Here is a 21,481-nt window from a genome sequence, read left to right on the forward strand (position 1 = left end):
GTGACCTGACCATAGAAGCACCTGGTAACTGTGGTAACAACCTATAGGTAAGTGTCTGCTCTCTCTGTGTGTCAGGCAAGGAAGCTTCTTACTCAGTCCCAGGAAATGATGCTGCTTTCCAGGCACAGATCAGAGCGGTGGTGGTGGGTCATTCATCCTGTTCATCACAGCCCACTAAACACAAAGATATTTGGCTCCAGGCCCCAGCAGCCCCCAGGCCCAGCTCAACGTTCACTACGCAGAACTGCAATCTCCACACGTTACCCGCATCAATGTTTAAGCGATCCCACAAGATAGCTTTTTTAGGACTTGTTCAAATAATCATGAGGTGCTTGATGGGTAATGCACTCTGTTTAAATGGCTAGGCTACAGTGCAGAGTGAGCGGGGAGAGAGAGGGAGGGGCGAGCAGCTCAGTGCAGGAGCCAACCTGCTAGTAGACTGACTGGGCATTATGTATGCATCGCAGCGGAAGCAATCTTTGTCGAGCCTGTCCTTGATTGTTTTTAAAAGGATACTTCACTGGCCACAATCAAATTAGCTAGAACATCACTGATACGGGGTAATAACCCGAAATTGAATTTCTGCGCGGGCCAAAGAGTCCCCTCTCTACAGAATCAATTGCTGTGAAGAGAAAAGGGGGACAGGGAGAGGGCATTCCTAGTTAGCAGACCTCAAAGGGTACACCAGAGATGCGGGCGTGAGCAGGCTATTTACATGCTTCAGGGCCTTGCCATAACGTCTGCCGCTCTCTGACTGCCACACTAGATGTGATCTATTCAATTATGCTAATTAGTTAGAATTTCCTCCCAGCTCTCGTCATTAAAACTGAATCCGGGTCAGCTTGCCATTTTAGCATTTGCATGAATACAATTTCCCTTTTAACGTGGAGATGCTAGGAGCGGGCAGGTGGGCGCAAGCAGCAGCAAATGGCAGAGGCCTGGCAGGCTGGTGGCAGTGCTGACAGAACAGAGAGCATGACAACAAGCAATTAGCCAGACAGCATCCTGTTAATGCTTCTGCTTTACACTACTGGCTCTACTGCCTCTCAGCTGCTAATGCTGCTTATGGAGCCTGGATGCTAGGCCTACTTACTGTCCTGGTGCTACTGCTGGTGCTTGCCTGTTACCTCAGAACAACCCCACAGAGAGTACTACTACTAGTCTAGTGCAATTCAGGGTTATTAACGGCCTCCAACTCAATCATAAAGTTTGCAGATGACAGTGGTAGGCTTGATAACCAACAATGACGCTCTCGGCGTGTGGTTCAGGAAAAGAACCTCTCACTCAATGTCAGCAAAACAAAAGAGATGATCGTGGACTTCAGGAAACAGCAAAGGGAACACCCCTCATCCACATCGACGGGACAGCAGTGGAGGTGGAAAGTTTTAAGTTCCTCGTGTATATATCATCGGCAAACTGAAATGGTACATGCACACAGACAGTGTAGTGAAGAAGGCACAACAGCGCCTCTTCAACCTCCTGAGGCTGCAAAAATGTGGCTTGTCCCCAAAAACCCTCACTAAGTTTTACAGGTGCACAATCGAGAGCATCCTGTCGGACTGTTTCACCGCCTGGTACGGCAACTGCACCGCCCACAACCGCAGGGCTCTCCAGAGGGTGGTGCAGTCTGCGCAACGCATCAACGGGGGCAAACTACCTGCCTTCCAGGACACCTACAACACCTGATGTCACAGGAAGGCCCAAGCCACTGCCTGTTCACCCCGCTTCCATCCAGAAGGTGAGGTCAGTACAGGTGCATCAAAGCTGGGACAGAGAGATTGAAAAACAGCTTCTATCTCAAGGCCATAAGATTGGTGAACAGCCACCACTAGCACAGCGAGATGGCTGCCTACCTACAGACTTGATATCATTGGCCACTTTAATAAATGGAACTCTTGTCACTTTAATAATGCCACTTTAAGAATGTTTACATAGCTCGCATTACTGATCTCATATGTCTATACAGTATACTGTATCCTTCACAATCTATTCTATACTATCTTTTGCATCTTAGCAGCTCTGTCACTGTTAGATATTAGGTTTTGTTGTGGAATTGTTAGATATTACCTGTTAGATACTGCGTCACTGTCGGATCTAGAAGCATAAGCATTCCGCTACACTCGCAATAACATCTGCTAACCATGTGTTTGTGAGCAATAAAAGTTGATTTGATTTGTATTAAAAGTACACTAAGTATAGCAAACATTGACTCTACAAGGTGTAGAAAGCATTGTTGACTCCAATGCGTCCCACAGTTGTGTCAAGTTGGCTGGATGTCCTTTGGGTGGTGGAACATTCTTGATACACACGGGAAACCCAGCAGCATTGCAGTTCTTGACACAAACCGGTGCGCCCGGCACCTACTACCATATCCCGTTCAAAGGCACTTACATTTTGTGTCTTGCCCATTCACCCTCTGAATGGCACACATACACAATATATTTCTCAATTGTCTCAAGGCTTAAAAATCCTTCTTTAATTAGTCTCCCCCCCTTCATCTACACTGATTGAAGTGGTTTTAACAAGTGACATCAATAAGGGATCATAGCTTTCACCTGGTCAGTTTATGTCATGTATACTCAGTGTATATGTATACTGAAACAAAGAAGCCTGTCACCGCCACATAAAGCAACAATTCCACTGGGGACGAGTACCTCTGCAGAAGAACTGACAACAGCTGTGCTAAGCAACATTTTCTTATTTTACGCACCAAGACAATGTTACACACCAACAGCTTAGACGGGGACTACCTCTGTACTCAACTAGAGGTTGTCTTGGGAGAGTGCAGCGGCAATGTGGCAGCCTCAGAGTGTAATCCTGCGTGGAGATAGAGGTATTTAATGGTGCAGCATAGGAGTGACACTGATACGGTTATTTAATGGCGGAGTAGAGGAGAGACACTGTAGAAGACAAGTGGGATTAGCAAGGACCTATAATCCTAATCAGAGGCCTACTGGAGACAACAGGCCCAGAGGACCCCAGGTCTCACACACACACACACACACACACACACACCAGCACATACACACGTGCACACCCACTCACTATTTCCACATGACAGTCTGTCTCTATCGACAGACTTTCAAAGCACATGACTTAGTGTATGAACTAAAACATGCTGTACAGTGTTACCTAATACTGTAAATCCTTAATTCAACAGTAAATTCCAGTAAGTAAATAAAGGACAATCATATAGTTTGTGAGGCAAAAACATTATGAACTACAACTTAAAGAGATCAGTCTGAGACGCCTCCTTCCCTCCCTCCCAGTGAGAGGGCCGAGGCAGCCGCCACAGCCAGTAATGAGCAGGCCAGAGACCCATTAATCTGGAACAGTACTAGGCCCCAATGAAGCCCTGCTCCTAGCTCTCTCACTCTCAGAGTCTCCGTCTGGCTGCTGACTCCAGCACACTGCCCTGAGCACTACAACAACCCTGCTGCCTAGTGCCCAGGCTACACCAACCACAACTCCCCCTTCTTACTGGAACATGAGAGGCTGACTCCCCCACCACACTCTCTGACTCACTGGAGAAAAACTACACTCTTTGCAAGTCTCTTCTCAGGCAGGACCTCACCCTACTAACTACCCCAGGGCTCCATTCTAGCTCTGGCTAGAGAAGGACAAACCCAACAAATGTTCCTGTCCGTTAAGTCACAGAGTTCTAAATGTTCCCATTCTGTAAGGTTTTCATTGTCTTGACTTTTTTTTGCACTGTTAAGAATATTCATTTGAGCTGTTGTTTTGTCTTCCTTGTAATTTATTTGAAGGGAATGACTAAAACCCCTGTTGAGCGTATTGTTTAGATGGCGGTGGAATTACACTTGGTGGTAGCTTTGATCTCTGGGTAATGGTGGGCTGTGGAGGGGGACAGGGGGACACCACCCACCGAGAGCTTGCACAGCAAGCAGAGTGGGCAGCAGGAGGGACAGCATGGTCTTCCTGAGGGTCTCGGCAGCACGGGTCAGCCTCGTCAGACACAGCACTGTGGAAACAAACACAGAGGCATGATCCGATTCACTCTGGCCCAATTCATTTAAATATTACATTTCAGACAAGAAATCATCAAAAGAAAGACAGGGGAGTGCAAACAGCTACCGCTCATGTCAACTAAATCAAATGTCAACATTAAACCAGCGGTTGTGTTGTGGGAAATCCTGCAAGAGAGAGGGAAAGAGAGAGAGACAGAGAGAGAAAGAGAAATAAAAGACAGAGGGGAGAGTGAGTGAGAGAGAGAGAGAGAGAGAGAGAGAGAGAGAGAGAGAGAGAGAGAGAGAGAGAAAGAGCTAAATTGTGACCTGTTGCCACAAGAAAAGTGCAACCATTGAAGAACAAATACCATTGTAAATACAACCCATATTTATTTTCTCCTTTGTACTTGAACTATTTGCACATAATATGACATTTGAAATGTGTTTATTCTTTTGGAACTTTTGTGAGTGTAATGTTGACAATGTTAACATATGTTTCCCATGCCAATAAAGCCCTTAAATTGAAATTGAATTGATAGAGAGGGACAGATAGGGAGAGAGATAGGGAAGAGCGAGAGAGAGAGAGAGAGAGAGAGAGAGAGAGAGAGAGAGAGAGAGAGAGAGAGAGAGAGTAAAAGAGCAGTACACAGTACTAGGCATTTCTTTCAGGTCATTAGAGCTGAGTGAAGGGAACTTCCATTCTGACAGGAAACAACCGAGTTATTCGTCTAGTGGCTTCAGGACGCCCACCAGTGGGAAAACATTAGAACTCTACTGACTCCTACCACACAAAACTGTCTCCTGTCTTCCACCACTCTATTAGTGGGAGACGGCAGAGACACTGTGTGTGTGTGTGTGTGTGTGTGTGTGTGTGTGTGTGTGTGTGTGTGTCAGGGTTTCCGTTAGCCAGTAATACCTGGCTTTTGGCCTTTATTTTTTTTTTGAAAAGCCGAAAAATATATATATTTTTATTTAATCCTCTTTGAAATGCAAGAGAAAGGCCATCATATAATATTGCAGTTTAGGAGCAATTTAGATTTTGTCCACAAAGTTTCAGAATGATCCAGTGAAGCATTGCAATACTGGACAATATTTTGTTTCAATTCCGCCAAATTGGTCAATTGATGATATGGTAATACAACCTTTAAGTTTACACACTCCCAGGAATGTCATACATGATGGAGCATTAGCTTATACAGTTCACTAACTTTCACACATCTAGATGGCCGGGCAGAGTGGGTATATTTAGTATTTGCTATTTTATTAGGAACCCCATTAGCTGTTGCTAAAGCAGCAGCTACTCTTCCTGGAGCCAGAGACAGCAGAGGTTCAAACTGTAGAACCCAGTTCCTACATTTGAATATAAAACTTGATTTTATCAAACAAAACTACACTACATTTTATCCCTGGGACTCTCAGGAGGACAAATCAGAGCAAGATTACTGAATGTAAGTACATTATTTACCTTCAGAGGTGAATGTATCAAACTAGTTGCCGTGATAAAAGTTTGTTGTTATTGTGCACTTTCCTCAAACAATAGCATGGTATTTATTCACTGTAATAGCTCATGTAAATTGGACAGTGTAGTTAGATTAACAAGAATGTAAGCTTTCTGCCCATATAATTGTTTGTTATTTACAACGTCATGCTAATCACATTAGCGCACGTTAGCTCAATCATCCCGGTATAGGGACACCCGTAGTTAACATTTTGTTTTTGGACAATCAAACTCCTCCAGTTTAGTGTCTCCGATTCTCATAGGCCCATTATATGGACAACGTCACTTTTATTGATCTGTTTGTCGGTGTCAGCAGAGTAAGCTACCCTGTAATTTGTCGTATTAAAAAAGATTCTGCTAATGTCTCCAGTCATATACATTAAAGTGTAGAAGAAATGCATAAAATGTTTTTTTTCCCATGCAATGAAATAAGAAACGTATCGGATATACCCTATAGCCCACGCCTCTAAGCTATACGAGCTCAGCCGTGATTAACCGGTATTTTTTGCAAACAGGGATTTAAATTAAATTATTATATTTTACATAGGTTTGCAAATGCAATGATGCATGGAATGCTTTATTATAAAGGTGCAGTTTTATGGTGAAAATATGCTTCCCCAAACTTGAAACTCACGCGCAGTCTTGGGATTTGGCGGTTCGTTAGTCGTGTTGTTGGCTGAGGAAAAGTACATGTGGACAGTAATTCTAACATCTTCAAAGTAGGCGGTAAGAAGGACAAGCGTTATTGCATCCTCGACTTGCATGTTCTGTTAAGATTAAATTCCGTAATCTAAATGTGATTTCTGTCATTCTGAGCACCGTGAGTGGACGCCCTAATCAGGTGACGCACCCAATGCATATGGGTCAGGTAAATGTCTCAAATGTCCAGTAAATTAAAATGCTGCGGGTCAAATGTCCGGGGCCACGTTTCCACAACGGAAACCCTGGATTGTGTGTGTGTGTGTGTGTGTGTGTGTGTGCACTAACAATGACCCACATAAAATTGGGTAAAGAAAATTAGAATAAACACTATAAAATGACAGCAGGGGCACAACAATCATGTGAATATAAAATTTTGGGGATACTGTACATAGACGGGACGGGTGGACACTGACCAACTACTGAAATACTCCCATAAAGCCCCTGAAAGTACATGCCATATTACAATGAAATACTAAAACTATCCAGTATACTATAATAGCACAGACCTAACAGACTGGACAATACTGATTATGATTAAAAGGATACTGTCCACAAAAATGGAATTATGTGTATAGTTATTCTATTGCATATTGTGCCAGGTAAACAGAGATCTGTTTCCGCTCTGTTATTTAACTCCTCATTTCCCTTTGGCATATAGTATATCCTGTACTGTATTCTCCCTCAACACTCATGCCCTCTCCTGCCTGCTATTCTATCTACCTCCCTTCCTGAATCGTGACACAGCTAGCATACCCTGCTGACAACCCCCAGAGAGAGAGAGAGAGAGGCTGTGAGGGGAGAATAAGGACTATAAGGGGTAATGCCAACTGGGTTCAACATGACGGCATGGTATCAGGTGGCTTGTGGGTAGACAGGCTACAACATAAGCAGACAGCACAAAAGGGAATGGTACACTAAGAGGTATAGTTAATGCAGCCTTCACCCATGGTGACCAGATTTGTCTGTCCACAAAGAAGAAAAGTACTGCTGTTAACAACGTTACTGAGATAGAACAAAACTAATCCCCACCAAATACTGCATCATAACCAATGTAAACATAGCCTACCTCTTACAGTTAGAGAGCTAAATGCATTTGTAATAAATTAATTACACACAGTTTCCAACTATCCAGGTTTGTGCATTGCCAAATGTTCTGAGTCACATCAACACTGCTATGGTCACCAGCTTAATTCCTTGGCTTAGATGAAAACCTAAGATGAAAGACTTTCCATGAAGTCTCCAGATGAGCTCAGCAGAAAGACAGGATGTGGGTAGCAAGGTAACTTCCACACAAAGCTACTTCCATAATAGGACTGTTCCCTGGACCCTGGCTGTCTGTCAGTCTCTCTCTGGTCTGATAGCTGTCCAGCAGGCAGCAGCAGCCAGCCCATAATTAATTTAGCACACTAGGACTAGGGAGCTCACCATCTAGAAATATTTGTCCTGATCACTGGCTTCAAGTTATTCATGGCAAGGCTGATGCATTGTATGTGTCATAACATACACTCATGGCATGCATAGAAAACATTACAACAAACAGATGACATACCTAAGAGCTTTTCATAGTCACAAGTCAAATTTCCTGACACACTATTCAGTTCCTGTATAATTCAGCCAATATGAACTCAGACATTCTTGAGAATGACTGGTACGCAGTGTGAAAGACACTGTCTGTCGAGGCTGTCTGGTACTCCCATTTTTTGTATTGAATTACACAACGTTATTTCCTTTCCCCCTGTCTACCTTCTACACCAGGACTGGTAAATCCCCCTTTTTCCTCACTCCCTGCACTACCCAGCTTATTTTGGCCAGCTTAATGTCAGAGGTCAGACAGATCAAACTAATTTGACCACACCTGCAGCATGAGACATGCATAAGGCAGGAATTATTTCAGCACACTAACGAGTGCAATAAATCTGTACTCTATCTTCACTCAGCAGAAACATTTACATTTGTTGTGGATATATAGGTTGTGGTATCACATACACAAATGGTATTACCTAAACTTAAGGTGTTTGCTGGAAAAGTCTGATATTGCTCATACTTTTCCCTCTATTTTAAGTATCAAGTATTTCTCTTGTCTTTCCCCAACGTCAGTTATCATTTCATCTGTAGCTAGTTTAGTATCAAAGATTATCGTATCTCTCCAGGATGCTGTACCTGCCAAGAAAGCCCAGCTGCTCTGCTCTGACAGTCATATGATAGACATCATCAGACCAGTGGTTCTGAAGCCCAGTCCTCTAACCACTGGTCTGATGATAACTCTACCCTCAAGGAGAAATTAAAAGCAAAGCCTTATATACAGTGCCTTGCGAAAGTATTCGGCCCCCTTGAACTTTGCGACCTTTTGCCACATTTCAGGCTTCAAACAAAGATATAAAACTGTATTTTTTTGTGAAGAATCAACAACAAGTGGGACACAATCATGAAGTGGAACGACATTTATTGGATATTTCAAACTTTTTTAACAAATCAAAAACTGAAAAATTGGGCGTGCAAAGTTATTCAGCCCCCTTAAGTTAATACTTTGTAGCGCCACCTTTTCCTGCGATTACAGCTGTAAGTCGCTTGGGGTATGTCTCTATCAGTTTTGCACATCGAGAGACTGACATTTTTTCCCATTCCTCCTTGCAAAACAGCTCGAGCTCAGTGAGGTTGGATGGAGAGCATTTGTGAACAGCAGTTTTCAGTTCTTGGATTCAGGTCTGGACTTTGACTTGGCCATTCTAACACCTGGATATGTTTATTTTTGAACCATTCCATTGTAGATTTTGCTTTATGTTTTGGATCATTGTCTTGTTGGAAGACAAATCTCCGTCCCAGTCTCACGTCTTTTGCAGACTCCATCAGGTTTTCTTCCAGAATGGTCCTGTATTTGGCTCCATCCATCTTCCCATCAATTTTAACCATCTTCCCTGTCCCTGCTGAAGAAAAGCAGGCCCAAACCATGATGCTGCCACCACCATGTTTGACAGTGGGGATGGTGTGTTCAGGGTGATGAGCTGTGTTGCTTTTACGCCAAACATAACGTTTTGCATTGTTGCCAAAAAGTTCGATTTTGGTTTCATCTGACCAGAGCACCTTCTTCCACATGTTTGGTGTGTCTCCCAGGTGGCTTGTGGCAAACTTTAAACAACACTTTTTATGGATATCTTTAAGAAATGGCTTTCTTCTTGCCACTCTTCCATGAAGGCCAGATTTGTGCAATATACGACTGATTGTTGTCCTATGGACAGAGTCTCCCACCTCAGCTGTAGATCTCTGCAGTTCATCCAGAGTGATCATGGGCCTCTTGGCTGCATCTCTGATCAGTCTTCTCCTTGTATGAGCTGAAAGTTTAGAGGGACGGCCAGGTCTTGGTAGATTTGCAGTGTTCTGATACTTTCAATATTATCGCTTGCACAGTGCTCCTTGGGAAGTTTAAAGCTTGGGAAATCTTTTTGTATCCAAATCCGGCTTTAAACTTCTTCACAACAGTATCTCGGACCTGCCTGGTGTGTTCCTTGTTCTTCATGATGCTCTCTGCGCTTTTAACGGACCTCTGAGACTATCACAGTGCAGGTGAATTTACTTGATTACACACAGGTGGATTGTATTTATCATCATTAGTCATTTAGGTCAACATTGGATCATTCAGAGATCCTCACTGAACTTCTGGAGAGAGTTTGCTGCACTGAAAGTAAAGGGGCTGAATAATTTTGCACGCCCAATTTTTCAGTTTTTGATTTGTTAAAAAAAATTGATATGATTGTGTCCCACTTGTTGTTGATTCTTCACAAAAAAATACAGTTTTATATCTTTATGTTTGAAGCCTGAAATGTGGCAAAAGGTCGCAAAGTTCAAGGGGGCCGAATACTTTCGCAAGGCACTGTAGAAGTTTAGACATTGAGATATGGGTAAAGAAATTATAATTGCATTGTAACCCTCTGTAAAACAACAATGACATTACATCGGCTTGGTGAATGAACTTTTATTTGATAAAACCGATTCTAAGTGGGGAAAAAGTGACAAAGTAAAAGTACAAATTGTTGCTACAGGGAAATGAATGATAGGGTAGGTACAGTATGTCATTGTTTGGGAGTCACTGAAAGTCCTAGACATCCAGGCAGATTGTGTCATTCTTGGTGGTGGTTAGCTGTCATATTCTAGAACAGGGGTTCCCAAACCTTTTCACTCAGGCAGAATGGGGGAACACCCCTATTTGATCTGGACATTTCTAACAAGTTATAAATAGCTCTCTAAGGTCTGCAATGACTGACATGATAAGAGGAAAACTGCTGATGCACTACCCAATTTCGAATTTGCACCTTGTATTTTCTACTATTAAAACAATCAGGAGTAAGTTGAAAGCCGGACTAAGTGCATTAAACGCTCCACAGTTGAAGAACCTCTGTTCTAGAAGACCTTATCATATTTTATAATCCCCCAGGTTGTTTGCCCTATGTTGCCCTGGGCCTGAACCTTTTTCCCCCTCCCATCTCTGTGATGGGGTAATGCTGCTGTGTGTTCCAAGTTCCAACCACAACGGTCCCAACAAATAGGAGACCACCCACTGGGCACAGATGTCAAATCAAATCAAATTTGATCAGTCACATGCTCCGAATACAACAGGTGTAGTAGACCTTACAGTGAAATGCTGAATACAACAGGTGTAGTAGACCTTACAGTGAAATGCTGAATACAACAGGTGTAGTAGACCTTACAGTGAAATGCTGAATACAACAGGTGTAGTAGACCTTACAGTGAAATGCTGAATACAACAGGTGTAGTAGACCTTACAGTGAAATGCTGAATACAACAGGTGTAGTAGACCTTACAGTGAAATGCTGAATACAACAGGTGTAGTAGACCTTACAGTGAAATGCTGAATACAACAGGTGTAGTAGACCTTACAGTGAAATGCTGAATACAACAGGTGTAGTAGACCTTACAGTGAAATGCTGAATACAACAGGTGTAGTAGACCTTACAGTGAAATGCTGAATACAACAGGTGTAGTAGACCTTACAGTGAAATGCTGAATACAACAGGTGTAGTAGACCTTACAGTGAAATGCTGAATACAACAGGTGTAGTAGACCTTACAGTGAAATGCTGAATACAACAGGTGTAGTAGACCTTACAGTGAAATGCTGAATACAACAGGTGTAGTAGACCTTACAGTGAAATGCTGAATACAACAGGTGTAGTAGACCTTACAGTGAAATGCTGAATACAACAGGTGTAGTAGACCTTACAGTGAAATGCTGAATACAACAGGTGTAGTAGACCTTACAGTGAAATGCTGAATACAACAGGTGTAGTAGACCTTACAGTGAAATGCTGAATACAACAGGTGTAGTAGACCTTACAGTGAAATGCTGAATACAACAGGTGTAGTAGACCTTACAGTGAGTCCCTGACCAACAATGCAGTTTCAAAAAAAATACAGATAAGAATAAGAGATAAAAGTAATTAAAGAGCAGCAGTAAAAGAACAATAGCGAGACTATATAGAGGGGGTACCGGTACAGAGTCAATGTGCGGTTAGTCGAGGTAGTATGTACATGTAGGTAGTAGAGATGAAACGGTATGAACATTTAATTTCACCAAAATTATCACGGTTATCAGTATTATCCAGGTGTTGTTCAAATGTGCTGGAAATTGTCAAAAAGTATGAACACACTGAAATCATTTCACCAAGTTTTATACTGAAATCCAACAAACAACAAATAAAAGTATTAACACTATGCACTTTTTGTGTGCATAAACATTAAACTAATAACATAAACATTAAAGATGGCACCATGTGGCCATGAGAGGTAAAAGTTTCCCTAGTGCAGCTTTAAATGAATACAACCATAAGTAAGCAAATCAAATAAACAAACAGCAACTAAAATGAGCAGCACTCACTTTGTAGTGAGGCACGGCAACCTTCCTCAGCCGCAGAAAGCCAGGCCTGTCAACAATTTGAAATGGCATCATGTCCTTTGCAATGTAATATGAAAGGGTTGCAGTGAGGTCTTGAGCATTTTTTGATGTGGGTGCATAAGCAGCCTGCCTTTTTAAATGCTTGATCGAGTGTGTCACAACTGTAGATGAGGAGCGACCAGTAGCATCGCTGGGTTTGCCTGCTGCACGCCCACTCTGTAAACAAGGGAATAGCAAATGTATCATCATTATTATTACACACACACAGTCTATCTTCTGTGTTGCATTGAGTATATGCAATGACCCCATGCATAAATACAAATGAGTCTTAAGAAGGCAGTGATAGTAATTGCAACGAGCCCAACAATTGACATAAATAGAGGAGTCTTGAATAGGAGTCTATAGTGTTTCTCCTGTTGGAACACTTTAAACACCAAGTCGACATCTACCGGATTTGAATTGAACATAATATTTTGCTAGGGTGACTAAACTACATAACGTGGTATCGTGTGCACTGGGCGAAGAGTCCGCAGACTCACAACGCATACATCAGCAGAATAACGTGCAGTGTTTTTACAAGAGTAGGTAACACTGAAAGCTTCAGTTTACATTATTGACAAGCTATTAGCAAGTTAAACAGACAAACCATGACATTTTCCCCCATTCCAAAGTCCCCACATCATGCATTGAGCTAAAAGTTAACTTACCTTGCATTCACTATAAAGTAGTGTGTGGTGGTCACGAAGCTGACTCAAGAGATTTGAAGTGTTGCCCACTTTCGCAGTGATTTTTTTTGCATGTTCTGCAGACAGGGTGACCATCTTCAATTAAGTTTCCCTCAGCACTCTTGTAAAACCCAAAATACGACCACACTTCCGATTTGGTCCTCTTAGAAGGCTGAAAAAACTCCCGAGCACTGTCAATGCCCTCTGCTGTGTTTTCACACAAAACTATTATTTCAATTTCAAATGGTAATACTAAACGCTGGGAATTTTACTGTGGTTTATCGTGAAACCGGTAACCGTTTCTTCCCTAGTAGGTAGAGTTATTAAAGTGACTATGCATAGATGACAACAGAGTAGCAGTGGTGTAAAGAGGGAGAGGGGGGGGGCGATGCATATAGTCTAGGTAATTGACTAAATGTTCAGGAGTCTTATGGCTTGGGGGTAGAAGCTGTTTAGAAGCCTCTTGGACCTAGACTTGGTGCTCCGGTACCACATGCAGTGCGGTAGCAGAGAGAACAGTCTATGACTAGGGTGGCTGGAGTCTTTGACAAATTTTAGGGCCTTCCTCTGACACCACCTGGTATAGAGGTCCTGGATGGTAGGAAGCTTGGCCCCAGTGATGTACTGGGCCACACGCACTACCCTTTGTTGTGCCTTGTGGTCGGAGGACGAGCAGTTGCCATACCAGGCAGTGATGCTCTCGATGGTGCAGCTATAGAACCTTTTGAGGATCTCAGGACCCATGGGGGGATAAGGATTTGTCGTGCCCTCTTCACGACTGTCTTGGTGTTTTTGGACCATTCTAGTTTGTTGGTGATGTGGAACTTGAAGCGCTCAATCTGCTCCACTACAGCCCTGTCGATGAGAATGGGGGCGTGCTCGGTCCTCCTTTTCCTGTAGTCCACAATCATCTCCTTGGCACCACACGGCCAGGTCTCTGACCTTCTCCCTATAGGCTGTCTCATTGTTGTCTGTGATCAGACCTACCACTGTTGTGTTGTCTGCAAACTTAATGATGGTGTTGGAGTCGTGCCTGGCCATGCAGTCGTGGGTGAACAGGGAGTACAGGAGGGGCCTGAGCACGCACCCCTGTGGAGCTCCAGTGTTGAGGATCAGTGTGGCAGATGTGTTGCTACCTACCCTCAGCACCTGGGGGCGGCCCGTCAGGAAGTCCAGGATCCAATTGCAGAGGGAGGTGTTTAGTCCCAGGGTCCTTAGCTTAGTGATGAGCTTTGAGGGTACTATGGTGTTGAACGCTGAGCTGTAGTCAATGAATAGCATTCTCACATAAGTGTTTCTTTTGTCCAGGTGGGAAAGTGCAGTGTGTAGTGCAATAGCGATAGCGTCATCTGTGGATCTGTTTGGGCGGTATGCAAATTGGAGTGGGTCTAGGGTTTCTGGGATAATGGTGTTGATGTGAGCCATTACCAACCTTTCAAAGCACTTTATGGCTACGGACGTGAGTACTATGGCTCTGTAGTCATTTAGGCAGGTTGCCTTTGTGTTCTTGGGCACAGGGATTATGGTGGTCTGCTTGAAACATGTTGGTCTTACAGACTCAATCAGGGACATCTTGAAAATGTCAGTGAAGACACCTGTCAGTTGGTCAGCACATGCCCGGAGCACACGCCATGGTAATCCGTCTGGCCCCGCAGCCTTGTGTATGTTGACCTGTCTTAAAGGTCTTACTCACGTCGGCTACGGAGAGCGTAATCACACAGTCGTCCGGAACAGCTGATGCTCTCGTGCATACCTCAGTGTTGCTTGTCTCGAAGCGAGCATAGAAGTGATTTAGCTCATCTGGTAGGCACGTGTCACTGGGCAGCTCGCAGCTGTGCTTCCCTTTGTAGTCTGTAATAGTTTGCGAGCTCTGCCACATAAGACGAGCATCGGAGCCGGTGTCGTATGATTCAATCTTAGCCCTGTATTGACACTTTGTCTGTTTGATGTTTCGTCGCAAGGCATAGCAGGATTTCTTGTAAGCTTCCGGGTTAGAGTCCCGTACCCTGAAAGCGGCAGCTCTACCCTTTAACTCAGTGTGAATGTTGCATGTAATCCATGACTTCTGGTTGGGGTATGTACGTACAGTCACTCGATGCACTTATTGATAAAGCCAGTGACTGATGTGGTGTACTCCTCAATGCCACCGGAAGAATCCCAGAACATGTTCCAGTCTGTGGTAGCAAAACAGTCCTGTAGTTTAGCATCTGCTTCATCTGACCACTTTTTTATAACCCGAGTCACTGGTGCTTCCTGCTTTAATTTTTGGTTGTTAGCAGGAATCAGGAGGATAGAGTTTTGGTTGGATTTACCAAATGGAGGGCAAGGGAGAGCTTTGTACGCGTCTCTGTGTGGGGGGTACAGGTGATCTAGAATTTTTTTCCCTCTGGTTGCACATTTAACATGTTGATAGAAATCTGGTAGAACTGATTTAAGTTTCCCTTAATTAAAGTGTCTGGCCACTACGAGCGCCGCCTCTGGGTGAGTGGTTTTCTGGGTGAGTGATTTCCTTATACAGCTGACTGAGTGCGGTCTTAGTGCCAGCATCTGTCTTTGGTGGTAAATAAACAGCCACGAAAAGTATAGCTGTAAACTCTCTAGGCAAGTAGTGTGGCCTGCAATTTATCACAATATACTCTACTTCAGGCGAGCAAAATCTAGAGACTTCCTTAGATTTCGCTGTTGTTTACAAATATGCACAGACCGCCCCCTTGTCTGCTATTCTGTCTTGCCGGTGCAGCATATATCCCATTAGCTGAATATCCATGTTGTCATTCAGCCACGATTCCGTGAAACATATGATATTACAGTTTTTGATGTCCTGTTGGTAGGATATTTGTGATCGTACCCCGTCTAATTTATTGTCCAATGATTGCACGTTGGCGAGTAGTATTTACGGTAACGGCAGCTTTCCCAGTCGCCTTCTACAGGTCCTCTGTCCTCTGTACCTGCATCGCTTCCTCTTGCAAATAACGGGGATGTCAGTCCTGTGGTGTGTTTGGAGAAAATCTTGTGCGTCGTCTCTGTTGTGGAAAAAATCTTTGTCTAATCCGAGGTGAGTGATCGCTATCCTGAAATCAAGAAGCTCTTTTTTGCCGTAAGATACGGTTGCAGAAACATTATGTACAAAGTAAGTTACAAATAATGAGAAAAAACCCACACATAATAGCACAATTGGTTGGGCCCCCGTAAAACTGCTGCCATTTCTTCTGGCTCCAGTTTCAAGCTTTACAGTCTATAATTAAGTTTGGAGCAGTGGGTGCTCCTCAGAGGAGGAAGGGGAGGTCCATCCTACTCAGTGAATTTCAGATAAATAAAAATAGTGAAACATTAAAAAGTTATTATTTTTTAGATACAACTATACTAAATATATTCAAGTTACCAAATTACTGATGAAAACACAATGAAGGTCTACAATAGCCTCATAAGCACTCTCAGGGGTACCACCACGGTGTAGTCGTAGGACAGCTATTTCCTCCTACTCTGGGTACATTGACTTCAGTACAAAACCTAGGAGGCTTAAGGTTCTCACCACCTTCTATAGACTTACAGTACAGAGTACCGATTAATCGGAATGGCCGATTAATTAGGGACGATTTCAGGTTTTCATAACAATCGGAAATCTGTATTTTTGGACACCGATTTGGCCGATTACATTTTTTTTACACCTTTATTTAACTTGGCAAGTCAGTTAAGAACACATTCTTATTTTCAATGACGGACTAGGAACAGTGGGTTAACTGCCTGTTCAGGGGCAGAACGACAGATTTTGACCTTGTCAGCTCCGGGATTCAATCTTGCAACCTTACAGTTAACTAGTCCAACTCTCTAACTACCTGCCTCTCATTGCACTCCACGAGGAGCCTGCCTGTTACACAAATGCAGTAAGGAGCCAAGGTAAGTTGCTAGCTAGCATTAAACTTATCTTATAAAAAACAATCAATCAATCAATCATAATCACTAGTTAACAACACATGGATGATGATATTACTAGTTTATCTAGCGTGTCCTGCATTGCATATAATCGATGCAATGCAGGGGGATGATTTAACAAAAGCGCATTTGTGAAAAAAGCACAATCGTTGCATGACTGTACCTAACCATAAACACCATTGCCTTTCTTAAATCAATACACAGAAGTATATATTTTTTAACCTGCATATTTAGCTAAAAGAAATCCAGGTTAGCAGGCAATATTCGCCAGGTGAAATTGTGTCACTTCTCTTGCGTTCATTGCACGCAGAGTCAGGGTATATGCAACAGTTTGGGCAGCCTGGCTCATTGCGAACTAATTTGCCAGAATATTACGTAATTATGACATAACATTGAAGGTTGTGCAATGTAACAGGAATATTTAGACTTATGGATGCCACCCGTTAGATAAAATACCGAACAGTTCTGTATTTCACTGAAATAATAAACGTTTTGTTTTCTAAATGAGAGTTTCCGGATTCGACCATATTAATGACCAAAGGCTCGTATTTCAGTGTGTTATTATGTTATAATTAAGTCTATTATTTGATATTTGATAGAGCAGTCTGACTGAGCGATGGTATGTAGCAGCAGGCGTTCATTCTAACAGCACTTTCGTGTGTTTTGCCAGCAGCTCTTCACAATGCTTATGACTTCAAGCCTATCAATTCCCGAGATTAGGCTGGTGTAACCGATGTGAAATGGCTAGCTAGTTAGCGGGGTGCGCGCTAATAGCGTTTCAATCGTCACTCGCTCTGAGACTTGGAGTAGTTGTTCCCTTGCTCTGCAGGGCCGCGGCTTTTATGGAGCGATGGGTTACGCTGCTTCGAGGGTGGCTGTTGTCGATGTGTTCCTGGTTCGAGCCCAGGTAGGGGCAAGGAAAGGGACGGAAGCTATACTGTTACACTGACAATACTAAAGTGCCTATAAGAACATCCAATAGTCAAAGGTATATGAAATACAAATGGTATAGACAGAAATAGTCCTACAAATACTATAACTACAACCTAAAACCTCTTACCTTGGAATATTGAAGTCTCATGTTAAAAGAAACCACCAGCTTTCATATGTCCTCATGTTCTGAGCAAGGAACTTAAACGTTAGCTTTTTTACATGGCACATATTGCACTTTTACTTTCTTCTCTAACACTATGTTTTTGCATTATTTAAACCAAATTGAACATGTTTAATTATTTATTTGAGGCTTCATGGATTTTTATTGATGTATTATATTACGTTAAAATAAGTGTTCATTCAGTATTGTTGCAATTGTCATTATTACAAATAAATAAATAAAAACCGTCCGATTAATCGGAATCTGCTTTTTTTGGTCTTCCGATAATCGGTATCGACGTTGAAAAATCAATCGGTCGACCTCTAGTACACAGTTATTATGACAACTTGCGGAGGATGTCCTTCAACCTATCAGAGCTCTTGCAGCATGAACTGACCTGTTGTCCACTCAATCAAAGGATCAGAAAATGAATCTAGTACTGAAATCATAAGCTACTGCTAACTAGCAGTGCAGTGAAAAAAATGTGGTGAGTAGTTGACTCAAAGAGAGCGATAAAGACAATAGTTGAACAGTTTTGACCAAATTAATTTCTTCAAAAATTAAGAAAGAGCATCAGAGAGAGATACCTATATTTCGTTGTATTTTTTCACCTTCACTTTCACTTACTTAGCTAGCTAATGCAGCTAGCTAGTTTAGCCTACTCAAACACCTGGCTCTAACAGAGCAATGGTATTTATGTTACCTAGCTAGCTATGGCTATCCAACACTGGAACTCTTCCAAGTCAAGGTATGCTTTCGGTTTTGCGGGTTTACTAGTAGCTATGTTGACTATGACGTTAGCTAATATGGTGACAACGAAGTAGGCTGTGTGTAGCGGTTAGCGGTTATGGTTTGGCTTGGAAAGGTTTTATTGCCTGGTCACAGACAGCTGTTGTGTTGTGCACGGAAGTCCACAAGCAAAGGGAAAAGATGAGAGGAGGAGAGTGGGTAGATGCGAGAAGGAATTATACAATGAGCAAAGTAATGACCCTGTTTGTATGTGGCTGCTATGAAAGTGAACTGTGTGTGTGGGTGATGAGAGGTGTACTCATTCCGCCAATTAAGTTGAAAAACATTTCTTAAACGGAAGCAAGTAGAACGAAATGGGGATAAATCTACCTGAATGTGTCTGTTTCAATTAAGAAGAGATCTAGGTAAGTGCTTTGGTAAAATGTGATATACAAAACCGCCATTGGGACATTAACTTACTGAGACTTAAATCAAAGTTACTTAACAGTGTATTAATTGTTAATGAGTTTCTTAAACGAGTCTATTGTCTTTTGTTCGAATAAGATACAGTAGTAGCCATATATCCAATCATGCGGCGTTTCTGCTTCATTCACTCCAGCTGTTGCATACATCTGCAAGCACAACGAAATGTTCGTGGCTCATTCTCAAAATCAACAGAAAATCGAAACGACGCGTTATTACATGGTTACTACACCACGTTTCACTTAATTTTCTCTGACTAATGTAAATAAAAAATTGTGTGAAACTTACCATGTTAGGGGAACGCAACTTATGAATCACCAACCATCCAGCGGCAGTGACTTGTTAGACAAAATAAGCGCTAATAGTGTTCCCTTAAACCCTTTTGACTTGACAAAGTAATAGTTCGGCTACAGGAATTGAAAAACCTTACATTCAGCAGGATTCATTCGATTCTAAGAAACCACTCCCATACGGTGCTTTGTCCAGTATGATGTCACGCGTACGACAAAAGTGTTTGCCCCCGACCCCCACCACCGGGTAATGTTAACCCTTTATTTAAATGTTGTGTTATTTAACCTTTATTTAACCCTTTAGGTTGAAGGCAAGCATACAGTATATTAAACACCAGTGGTGCTCGTCAATTTTCATATTCTATAATAGTTTGTACATCTCAAATTCTTCATAAACAACTATATCGTTTTGAATATACTAAGGCTAATAATAATACGTGTGATACCTTGATTACACATTTTTGTCTGGTGAAGGGTCATATGCTTTGATGAAAATAACAAACTGGATAGGCAATAGTGTTGTATGAACTAGATGCCATTGTTGAACTGGACGTTTGCAATAAATGTCACTACAACAAAGAGAGCTGGTTTTACACTGCAAGAATATTCACTCTTTGTCCCAGACATGAAGGCTGGATAGCTGTGTTGGAAAGAACATCCTGAGCCAATGCATTCAGCAGGAAAAGTAATCTGGGTATTTTGAGACATTAAGATTTCCTGCTTTTCTCCTCAACAGCTCCTCTGTTATTATTACATTTTGATACTCCAAGAACACATTAGACACTATCACTTCAAAGGATGTTATTTCGCTACACCCGCAATAACATCTGCTAAATATGTGTATGTGACCAATACAATTTGATATGATTTGATTTTGATTTGATGGGCTCTGCTGATCTCAGCTGTGTGAGAAATTATGCTGGATGCAAATAATGAACCCTTCTGCACCTAAATGAATAACACAATCTTACATCTGAATCCTGTCTGACTCCTGATGCTTCACACCCTCCTGACAAGACCTTGGAGTCCATCACCTTACAAATTGTTACTTTCATTTTCAATATCACATTTAATTGTTACAACAACAAGGAATATTTTTATTTCAAATTATGTTTTGATAAAAGCCTAAAAATCATTCAGTTTTTTTGTTTAATCTTGGGGGCAAAATGACTCCAGCTGGTAATAATCATGTAAAATATGTTGGAAGTTTGAGGGTTGAAATAATTTGTTAATGGCATAGAAAAGTTGGAAAGTTTGGAAAGTAGGCTTTGCGGCCCAATAACTGACCTAATGTGCAACAAGGGGTGTGGAGGGTCTTGAAATTGCTGTAGAAAATGTATAGTAAGTTAGAATTGCTACATCTACATTGCAGTTGTTGCATTTTGCTTCAGAAAGGACCGCGATAGCAGATAAATTATACATTCGCCATCAATGCTCCTTATGGGACACATCACTGCACTTTATACTCCACTGTAATCTGGTCATCTCTGTGTACCTGTCACAATACACACTGTTTGATGCTATTTGATATAAATCCTCTTAGGCCTCACTCCCCCATATCTGAGATATCTGCTGTAGCCTTCATCGTCCACACACAACACCCGTTCTGCCAGTCACAATCTGTTAATGGTTCCCAAAGCACACACATCCCTGGGTCGCTCTGCAACAAACAAGCTGCAACAATAAACGAGCTGCGACAAACACTCAAACTAGGCGGTTTTATCTCAATCTCTTCATTCAGTCATGTTCAGTTGACAGTTGTGGCTGCTTTGTGTGATGTATTGTTATATCTACCTTCTTGCCCTTTGTGCTATTGTCTCTTCCCAATAATGTGTGTACCATGTTTTGTGCTGCTACCATGTTGGGTTGCTACCATGTTGTTGTTATGTTGTGTTGCTACCATGCTGTGTTGTCATGTGTTGCTGCCTTGCTATGTTGTTGTCATAGGTCTCTCTTTATGTAGTGTTGTGTTGTCTCTCTTGTTGTGATGTGTGTTTTGTCCTATATTTATATTGTATTCATTTGTTATTTTAAATCCCAGGCCCGTCCCCGCAGGAGGCCGTCATTGTAAATAAGAATTTGTAAATAAGAATCTTAACTGACTTGCCTAGTTAAATAAAGGTTCCATAAAATAAAAAATACATGGTTGCCAT

At 42.2% G+C, this 21,481-nt stretch overlaps 1 protein-coding gene across 2 annotated transcripts in view; it reads right to left on the reverse strand.

Annotated features, from left to right (window-relative positions):
- Positions 1 to 19,512, reverse strand: part of LOC109874495 (CD276 antigen-like) — a 77,432-nt gene extending 57,920 nt beyond the window's left edge. For both annotated transcript variants that reach the window (XM_031810326.1, XM_031810321.1), the window contains exons 1-2: positions 19,327 to 19,512; positions 3,887 to 3,982 (exon numbers count right to left, since the gene is read on the reverse strand). In XM_031810326.1, coding sequence (XP_031666186.1) covers positions 3,887 to 3,932 — 46 coding nt within the window. In that variant the 5' untranslated portion in view covers positions 3,933 to 3,982; positions 19,327 to 19,512. The remainder of the gene's footprint in view (positions 1 to 3,886; positions 3,983 to 19,326) is intronic.
- Positions 19,513 to 21,481: the final 1,969 nt, after the last annotated feature.

This window comes from Oncorhynchus kisutch, linkage group LG3 (assembly GCF_002021735.2).
Source record: "Oncorhynchus kisutch isolate 150728-3 linkage group LG3, Okis_V2, whole genome shotgun sequence".
NCBI lineage: Eukaryota > Metazoa > Chordata > Actinopteri > Salmoniformes > Salmonidae > Oncorhynchus > Oncorhynchus kisutch.